Raw genomic sequence first — 10288 nt, 5'->3', positions numbered from 1 at the left:
CCCTTACTCTTGCTACTGTGGGATTTTGGCCCCTCTTGCTCAGAGAGATGCTTGGCCGGCTCTGATATGGGACGAGATTGCTATTCTGAAGCAGTGCTCAGGGAATGTAAGGAGACTGGAAGGAGAGGAGGTGCCAAGTCCTTTTAAAACTTGTGGGAGGGCGGCTTGCCCTTTGTGTTGTAAGGGTATTTTAAGACAGTGATTGCCAGCCCTGGCTTCCTGGGTTACAAAGAATTAATTCATTAATTCTGATTAATATATTTTCTTACCAAAATATAGTATCTAATGAAAGCCAAGTGGTGGTGAAATGGGAACTATCATGCATCATGGATTGTAATTAGAACAAATCTTTTGAAAATCCATTTGGCAATTAAGTATCAAGTTTTTAAGTGTTTGTACTCTTTGGGAATTTTTTTTCTGGGAACCTATCTTATTGGCAGGGGTCTAATTATGGAAACAGATGTGTGTACAAAAAGCTTATCACAATGTTATTTTATAATAGTAAAAAACACTAGGAACAACTTAATAACAGAACACTTACATGCACTGTGTATAGTGCATCCAACAGATGGGATACGCTACAAGGAGTCTGTCAAAACCTAAGCATAAAAACATATATATAATTTCATTAAAATTAGATAGCTTTCAAAAATAAGCAAAATATTAAAATCCACAATTCAAAAGATCTGGAAGGAAACATATCAAACTTTGATAGTGATAAGCTTTTAGTGCCAAGATTTTGAGTGATTCTCCTCTCTTTTTACTAATGTTACTTTCAGACCCATCACAAGGACTATAGTATATAACTTTTCCAACAAACAAATCATCATCATTTTCTTCTTCATCTTGCTTTATAAGGAAATAAAGAGAAATGCCAGATGGGATCTTTCAGTTTGGTCAGATGGCCAAGAGTGGAATAATTAAGATAATGAATACAATAAATTGTATTCATTCCAAAAGAGGGATGGGGCTGGTTGGGGAGGAGCCTGTTTCATACTCTCCCCACAAGGGTTCCGGTTCCGCCCGAAGAACAGGAGAGGGGTGACTTTTTCCAGGGGCACTGAAATCCTGGTGCAGGTGCAGTCAATGCTATGCATTCATTTTCCTTCTTAATGTCACAAGGCTTATTTAAAAAGTGAATGAAATGTTTTAAATGCCTAGCATTTATTAGGCACTTTCTGGTACAGGCACTGTTTTGCTTTTTTATGTCCATATTTCACCTTTCTCAGGCTTGTAAAAACTCTCAGTAAAAGGAACTATTGTCTTCTTTCTTTTTCCCTCACCTGTTGTGTTTTCTCCTACCCACAAAGAGAGTGCCTTTTGGGGATATAAGTGATTTGGAGGGGGGAAAATGGGCAGACTGGGCTTCTTTTCATTACAAAACAAAGCCTGCTTAGTGCCTGAGAGTTGACTGGAGAGGCATCTTGAGGTGGCCAGGACAGGAAGGTTCTGGAAGGGGGACACCAGAAAAATCCCACAGGCCTTCTCTCTGTGATGTGGCTTTATTTGCTTTACAGGCTATAGGCATATTTGCTGACATCAAAAGTTTAAAATAATAATAGTGAAAAGAAAATCAGACCCTTTCTGCCAGGCAGTCCTGTTCTGCCAACTTCTGTGTTCTTTTCTGAGTTAATAAATGTCCGAGAACCACCTCCCCTACCACCCCGAAGGGGGAAAAAAAGCACAATAATTTTAAAACCACTAGGTCAGCCCATTGCCAGCATAAACCATTCAGACAAGTAGCGTTTGTCACACTCTAATGAGGATTTTACCTTTGCCTCAAAAGTAAAGCTATCATTAAGCTTTGTGTTTACGGGAGCAAATGATTGTCTAGGGACAGTGGGTCTCTTTCGGTCCCTTCCTCATTTTAATCATGCTCAAGACCAAATACATAGATGTTTTCTGCATCAGACGAAACTAAAAAACCATAATTATGTGAGCTAACGTCTTTTCAAAACATCAATTAAGAAACCGGCCTTTTAATTCCCATTTTACTTGAAAATTGGAGAATATCCACACATGTTATCGTAGCATTGGTGGGGGTGTGGGGGAGGAGGTACCGACTCTCAAAAAGATACACCCCAAAATGCTTTACGGGGTCAGGTGAGCGGTCCAGTTGGTAACAAGCATACAAAGAATCTCTCTCCAAGGGAAGAAACCTCTGTAAAGCAAGACCTCTGAAGTTATCTTCACATGTAGTATTGAAACTGGAGCCAGCCCCTCCTGGGTTAGGTTGATACCAGGCTTCTGCACCAGGCTGGCACCACACACACACCCCATTGTTCACACCTCCCCTGGACAGATTAGATCCCACATTCCTCGGAAGCACGGTTGCTCGCTCGGGAGGGAACACCGCCAGCAGGCTCCTTCCACAGGGGCAACAGCTAGCTACAACTGATAAGTTTGCATTGAAATAAACTACAACAATTACATCGGGTCCCCACCAGGGCTGTCTCCAGCTATCTAGAGAAAGATTTTGCACTTGCACCTCCTGACATGTGCACAGGTGTGAGCCAGACAAGAGTAACTCGAGTCAGATCATTAGTTCACTTTTATATGCTTTTTATCTACGGCTAAATGCTGCTGTTAATCATATTGTTCACCCAAGGTGTACTATGAGATTGTATTTTTTCTTTTTGGGGGGCCTGATCTAGTAAACCCTGGTATCTACACTATCTCATTTTCAGTTTGGACAAGTAACTAATTAATCCCCGATCAAAGATACTGGAGTTAGACTTGGGTTGGGTAAAATGTGTTGAGGTCATAGTTGGTTTTAATCACATAGCTCAGTTCAAAAGCTGAACGCTAACAAAAATCTCTGGTTTCAAATCTTAGTTTCAATGAGAGTGCTCGTTAAACAGCAAGTTTAGTTGTACTTCACCCGAATTCTAAAACTTCCCTTTTATTTTTTACGAAATAAGTCACTGAGGGGATGAAGTGGCAACATGAATGAAAGGGCAACACACACACCTTTGCAGGAGCAAATCCCAAAGGCCCAGATTACATTTTAACCAAGGACTACGTGTGCCAGGGATTTTTATCTCAAAAGGGGTATGCTTGGCTTTTGTAATAATAAAACTTTACTTTGGGAAAAGGACCCCATTTTAACATATACTGCATTTACTAGGAGGAAATGTGAGGTTAAACTTCAATAGTTTAGACTTTGAAAGAAAATAACAGGCAAACAGCTTAGCAGATGGATAATTCTCAGATCTGCAGAAATGTAAACAGCCAGGATTTTAGTGCCTATGGGTTTTATGGAAGATGTAAGCAAGGCTGAGACCAACACCAGTGAGTCCTCTTTGGCTAGTTTTAACACGTTCACCATCACAATTAACATTCAAGGAATTTCCTTTTCATCCAAGTGTTTCTTTTAAAAGCACGTTATGCTACAGCCTAAAATTCTAGCTGCCATCAGTCCTTCCCATACAGAAGAGTGATGAAATTTCCGTAATAACTCTTTTTCTGTTTTTGAAAATGGGCTCGGACCACGTCAGTTTTCCTGGAGCGTTTGTTTTCTAATACAAGGGTTCTCACATCTCCCTCCCTCCTTTCCCTAAAAGTGGTTGGATTAGAGACACAGCTTCCTTGTCCTGCACTCTCCTCCACACTCACCCCCAGCCAGAGGAGCGCCGCTGCCAGGGAGCCCTTCTGGGCCCAGTCGTAGCCCTGCTGCCCCGCAAGCCCTCCGGGCCCACTCCCAGCCCGGTTTCCACGTCCCTGAGCCTGCCGGGCCAGGACTTTCTGCAAGAAAGGGGAAAGCTTCTGTCTCCCTCTCCGGCCCTGCCCCCCTACACAAGGGATTCGCACACAGGCACGGAGTCTGAGTCCTGGCTGTGCATAGAGCTCAGCCCGGTATCTGAGTCCTCGTCGTTGCCAGGGCAGCTTTTGGCCAGTCCGCGGGCCTGGTCCACCCACACCTCAGCACAGGCCTGAGGCCTGGGTTCCCGGGAGGGTCCGCCAGAGCCGGTAGCCCCATCCGAGGCTACTGTCAACTCCAACGTGTGCAAAGTCTGGAGAAGGCCCTGCAGTTCGTGCTCCTTGCTGTTCCACTGTTGCTGACTGTAATCCAAGTCCGACTTGACGGCCTCCAGGTCCGTGTTGAGCCGGAGCCCAATGTAGAGGCTGGTGCTGAGCTGAGTCCGGACCCGCTCCTGCTCCAGCAGCAGCTCACCGTCGAGGCTGCCATCAGACTCCGGGGACTCCTCTCGAGCTGCGAGCTCCTCCTGGCGCCGGCGCATCCACCTCTGGTTCAGCTCCTCCTGAATCTCGGCGGAGAGGCGCTCGAGCAACTCCTCCTGCTGGGCTCGCTGCTCCTGCAGCCGGAGCAGGTCGTCACAGCGCCGGGCCAGCTCTTCCAGGGCCTCTGCCTGCGCCTTGCCGTCCAGGGGCGCTGCCGCTGCCGCCGTAGTAGCCGCTGTAGCCGCAGCCTCCGTCTCCTCTCCCGGGCTGAGCCCTTCGAGCTCGATGCCTGAGCCCACCAAGTAGGTGTCCTGAACGTAGTTGACTCCGTGCCGCCGCATGCGGTCCAGGTGCACCTTGGCCTCGTAGCGATCAATCTCGCGGTCCAGCTCCCGGAGCCGCTGCACCTGCTGACGGATAGTATGGTCCTGGGAAAGCACCAAATGCACCAGCGTCTCCATGTGTTCCACGGACGCGCTCTCACTGGCGTGTGGCGACGAGGAGCAGGAAGAAGCGGTGGACGACGAAGTGGAGGAACAGGACGACGACTGCAGCTGCTGGCGCCGGCGATTGAGCTTGGCCAGCTTGCGGAAGGCCTTGCGCACCACCCGCCGCTGCTTCTCCTGTGTCATGGCCAGGCTGGGTCTTGGTGGGACCCCCCGGGCCGAGCAGGGGCGCTCGCGGCTAAGCACCACGCGCGCTTCAGCACTACGAGGACCCGTATTGGGAAGCGATGCCTCGCTGCGCACCAGCACGAAGCGCACATTCTCCTGCTCATCACCCCAGGCTGCCCAGAGGCGCAAGATGCGCGTCTTGTTGGGCAGAATGCGCTCAAAGCCCCGCCACTTCTCCACGATACAATAGCACTGCGGGGGCCCGCACAACAAGCCCGGCGGCAGTGCCTCATCATCCTCCTCTTCATCGTCATCGTCCAGGGCTTCTGGGAGCTCCCCCGGGCCTGGCGGGTCATGGACCGCCCCCCGCCGCCGGCCACACCGCTGTTTCCGTCGTCGCCTGCAGCCGTCTTCCAGTAGCACACGGACCACATCAGAGCAAGTGGTGCGACGAGAGAGCCCTGAGACCAGCTTCTCCTCCTGGCAGATCCACACCGATATCTTCTTCTCTGAATGATCCATGATGTGATTGGGATGCAGGTGGCGGGTCGGAGTACGCTGGGGCGCAGGGACAGCGGGCAGCCCGGCAGCTCTGGGACAGGAGAGGAACCCGAGACCCTCGCCCCTGTCAGCAGTGGCCCTTTTCCTCCACTGTACACCAGGGCGAGCCCGGCGTGAGCTGGAGCGACTGCGGCTGGGATCGGCCCGGACGGCGCGCGCTCCCGGGGTACTGCGCCCGGGATCAGGCTCCCGCCGCTCTGGCTCTGCGCAAGGTTGCTGGGGCCTCGGGTTTTGCTCCTCCTCCCATCGCTCCTCCCCCTCCCGCCCCCAGTACCCAGAGCTGTGGCCAGATCCCGGAGGCGCGGCTCGCGGACACGCCTCTCTGAGGAGCTGTTGGCGTCCGGAGTTTCGGCCCCCTCACAAACTCCCGTCTCGATTGCGCGTGGGCTGGAAGACAGACTCGAGGTCCCCCTCGTTGCCGAGCCTGCAGCCTGCGCCTAGTCCGGGATCGGCTCTGTGTCTTCCCTCGGCTCACTGGCTCCTCTCCTGTAGTCCAGGGCTCGCTGGACGAATGTTGACTTTCCCCGCGCTCCCAGACCAGGTTCCCGGTCCTTCACAGCGGTGCTCTCTGGGGAACACCCCCTGTGCAGACAGGGAAACCAAGGCACTCGTTGTTTCTAACAGACACTAACTGCATTGCATGACCTCCAGCTGGGAGCCATAAGCGCTGCCTTGAACGTGGAAGGCCCTCCAGGCTTCCTAGTCAGGAAGCAGTGTTTGCATGCCTGAGAAGAACAAGATACGGCGGTTCACCTTGCGAACAAGTGTAGACTCACAGTCCTGCAGAGGACAGGGATATGATCTGAGAAGCGCGTCCTTGAGCGATGTGCTGGTTGCAGGAACACTACAGAGGGCACTGGCGCCATCCTAGATTTACAGCCTTCTACACTCCTCGGCGGTACTGTATAGCTCATAGCTGCTAGCTACGAACCTGTACGACATGTTACTGTACTGAACACTGTATGTAATTGTAACACAGTGGTGTTCGTGCATCCAAACGTACAAAAGGTACAGTCAGAATAAAGTATAAAAGATAAAAAAATGGTACATCTGTCTAGGGCACTTACCATGAAGGGAGCGCGCAGAACTAGAAGTTGCTCTGGGTGAGTGGGGAATGAGTGGATTTGAAGGCCTAGGACGTTACTCTCTTCAAAGAAAGGTGGCTGCCACCAATTCAATTCCAATGGGAACCCCCAGTCCGAGGCACCCAAATGAAAAGAGAAACTTTATACAGACCAACAGTTTGCAAACTGGGAAATATAGCCTTAATGAAAAACGAAAATGCTCCCCCAAAGACAACTGGGAGAAAGCGCCTGACCTGGTTCCTGATTGGTCCATTTTTATGCAGACGAGGAATCCAAGTTTGATTGGTTTAAATAGCACTGTCCTGATTGGTTGGAGTCATGAGTTCTCATTGGTCATTATGGAGCTGGTGTGATTGGTCAGTAAAGATGCAAATGAGGATATAGCTCTATAGTTCTGATTGGACAGAACAGGCCTCAGCCCACTGGTTGAAAGATGATTCCAGGGACACCTTTATAAGGGTTGGTTCACAGGGCAGGAACACAGAGCCGGAGGCTGACAGTTCAGTCTGCGGTGTTCTGCTAAGATGCAGTGTTGGTGGGAGGCCCTTGTCCACAAGGTTGCTAGACTCCGATTATAAACTTGAGCCCAATTAACCACATGGAGTACTTCTTGGAAGGTATGTTCCTTCTTGGGGTCAACACTGTATACTACTGTAGACTTCATAGATATTGTACACTTAAACTACATTAAATTTATAAGATAACATGAGCATACACCAAGCACAAGAGAAAATGATATGATCGAGAGACTTGGTAAAGATGAGCTGTAGGATGCTGCTGCCAGTGTAACAGAGTGTACTATTTTACAGCTAACATTTTTTAATAAGTAGAAAGGGTATACTATAACAACAGAAAGTGTAGTAAATACATAAACCAGTCACATAGTCATTTATCATTATCGAGTATCATGGACCGAGCATCACTGTGTGTGTTATACTTTCATAAGACTGGCAACACAGTAGGTTTCTTTATATTGGCATCACCACAAACGTATGAGTAATGGCTACAAGGTCACTAAGCGATAGGAATTTTTCAGCTCCATTATAATCTCATGGGACCACGATTGTATACAAGGTCAGTCCCTTGTTAACTGAAACACCAGTTTTGCAGTGCATGACTGTGGAAAAGTCCGGGCTGGAGGGGAATGTTTAGAGGCTGCTCCCGGTGTCCCACAGGCTCCCCACATCACCTAGGCTTCCCACAGACTTCTTGGCAGGGGGACTCCTGATTCTAGTCAGAGTTCGGGTCCCAGACCCAAGTCACAAGCTCTTGTTCCACAGCCCACATTACATAAAGGGAAGCCTAGTCATTACCGTGACAGTTTCTGGCATTTTCTAGCACCTGGTGTAGTCAAGAAGAGATAGAAGCCAATGTGGATAAACTTTTTTTCCTCCTTAGATGCTGGTGAGAATGGTCCTTGTGGACAAGACTTGCCTTCAGCTTAATCACATGAGCACAGGCCTGATAAGGTCACTCCCTTGCTTCAAGACCTTGGATGGCTCCCCTTTGCTTCCTGCATGAAGCACTTTTATTCATTCACTCAATAAATATTTATTAAGTACCTGCTGTGTTCCAGGCACTGTGCTGGGGACTTGATGAGGAACAAATCACACTTTTGGCCTCCAAGGAGCTCACAATGCAGTAGAGCGCACAGCTGAGTAAATGTTTCAAAAACAGGGTCTTCTGTTATCTAAGGAAGAACTTGAAGTACCAGGAGAATGCTGGAGTAGCATGCTACCTAGTCTGGAAGAGTCAAGGAAGGTTTCCCTGATGAGGTGGCATTTTAGGTAAGACCAGAAGCACCATGAATCTGCCAAGGAAACATAGATGGAGGGGAGGAGGCAGGCAACATTCCAAGCAGAAGGAACCATATGTGCAAAGTCAAGGAATGAAAGGATCATGGCAGTTACTGGAGCTGCAGAGAGTTTAAGTGAGAGGAGTAGCTAAGAATGAGGTTGGATGAATGAGTGAGCAGGAGCTGGATTCCTTTAAGCAAGAAAAATTTAGAGGAGCAAGAAGGGCCTTTAATTACATGCATCTATATTTGGACCTATCCTAAGGACAATGAGAAGCCATAGTACGCTGGATTCTGAGGTCAGACTGGATTGAAGGGGGATTTCCATCTCCCTAGCATGGGTGTGTGTGTGTGTGTGTGTGTGTGTGTGTGTGTAAGGGGAGCATCTCATAGTCTGTCCCAGCCCACTCCCTAACTTTTCGCTCCTATGCTTGAATATCCTTTTCTCTTTCACTTCTCACATGTGATTATTAGAGCTTTGTCATCAGTTGCCATCCCTACTGGATTTTAACTTCTATAGGGGTAGATAGAGATCATATCTATTTTGCTTACTTCTGAACCCTCTGCATTTAGCACAGTGCCTGGCACATTCTAGGTTTGCTCTGTTGAATAAATGGATGAATGAATGAATCCTACATTATAGTAAGTCAACACCTCAGTCATCCAGAATGGCATCTGCATCTTGATGCATCATGGCTTTGTACATGTTTCCCCCACTGATTAGAATCCCTCTTAACTGAAAAACCAGTCATCCTTCAGAAGCCCAGCTCAAAGATCCCATGTTCTGGTAATCCTTTCTTCCCTTCTCCAAGAACTGGTTTCTTGCTCTTCTTCTGCCTCTCTTAATGAAGAGGTTGCATTGTGTTGTGATACATTTTAAATGCTTGTTTATTCCATAAGACTTCACTTTTCAAGAGTGTGGATTGCTAGCTTATTTATATTTTGGTCTCCTGTGCCTAGAGAGTGCCTGGCATATAGTAAGCTCTTGATCTTCCTTAGTATTGTAAAGGAACACTAAGATGAATAATACCTAAGGTGTTTTGCTACCCTCAAGATTATTATAATTTCTTTCTAGAGTCAGACATGGAATTTCTGTTGTAGGAATGATACGTGAAATTCCTGCTGGGAAGTTAAAGGCTGTAATGATCAAGGGGGCCTGAGAAGGTTGAAGAAGGTGGGGCTTTAATAAGTGGAGGGAAGCAGCTGGGGATATACTTGGTGGGAGAAATTACACGGGGTTGTGCACCAGTGTTTTAGAATTCGGGTTCTGGGGTTGCCTGCCTAGATTTGAATACCAGCTATGAACTTTCTAAGCTTTAATTTGTTCATCTGGGGGGGAAAAAAAAAGAGAATAATGGAACCTTCCCTATAGAGTTGCTATGAACATGAAGTGAAATACAACACATAAAAGATTTAGCACAGTGTCTGGTACATAGCAGTTGCTCAATAAAACATTGCTAGCTTTATTGAGTACATACTCTATGCTGTGTCCTGGGCTTGACATTGAAGATACAGCAGTGAACTAGATAGGCATGGTTCTGTCCTCACAGAGCTCATAGTCAGGACTAGTTTGGTATTTGATTAGAAAGGTATTTGTTAAATTAGGCTAGGCTAAAGTAACAAACAAACATAACAAAAGTTTGTTTTTGTTCATGTAATACTCAAAAGCAGGTGCCCTAATTAGGAGGTGGCTTTATTTCAGAAAATGATACAGGGATCCTGGCTCCCTCCATCTTGTGGCTCCAGAATCTTCTAGACCTCATCATCTATACCCAGCCATAGGAAAAAGAGAGGAAGAGGAGGGGCCACACCCTCTTCTTGGAGAACTTGGCCAGGAAATGGAGCATTGGAGCGTACCACTTCTGCTCACTGGCTAAAGAACCCAGTCAAGTGGCCACTTGTAATGGCAAGGGAGGCTGGAGATGCAGTGAGTGTGTCAAAAGAAGACAAAGTGGATTTTTATAAGCAGCTAGCTACCTACCTTAGGATCTTTATAAGAAACGGGAGATAAGGCAGAGAGAAATTCCAAAAGTCTATAGGTTGCAAACAAT

General features: G+C 47.6%; 1 protein-coding gene across 1 annotated transcript; it reads right to left on the bottom strand.

The window, feature by feature from the left end:
- Nucleotides 1-445: 445 nt before the first annotated feature.
- Nucleotides 446-5543, bottom strand: RASSF10 (Ras association domain family member 10). The gene has a single exon (XM_036029055.1). It carries the CDS (start codon nucleotides 5316-5318, stop codon nucleotides 3792-3794), a length of 1527 nt encoding a protein of 508 aa, XP_035884948.1. The 5' UTR covers nucleotides 5319-5543; the 3' UTR covers nucleotides 446-3791.
- Nucleotides 5544-10288: the final 4745 nt, after the last annotated feature.

Source organism: Phyllostomus discolor, chromosome 6 (assembly GCF_004126475.2).
Source record: "Phyllostomus discolor isolate MPI-MPIP mPhyDis1 chromosome 6, mPhyDis1.pri.v3, whole genome shotgun sequence".
Classification (NCBI taxonomy): domain Eukaryota; kingdom Metazoa; phylum Chordata; class Mammalia; order Chiroptera; family Phyllostomidae; genus Phyllostomus; species Phyllostomus discolor.
Note: the sequence above shows the minus strand (reverse complement) of the source record. Positions and strands in the feature narration are given on the sequence as shown.

Excerpts from the sequence above, each read along its gene's own strand:
- RASSF10 (XM_036029055.1), bottom strand. The coding sequence starts at position 5,318 with ATGGATCATTCAGAGAAGAAGATATCGGTGTGGATCTGCCAGGAGGAG.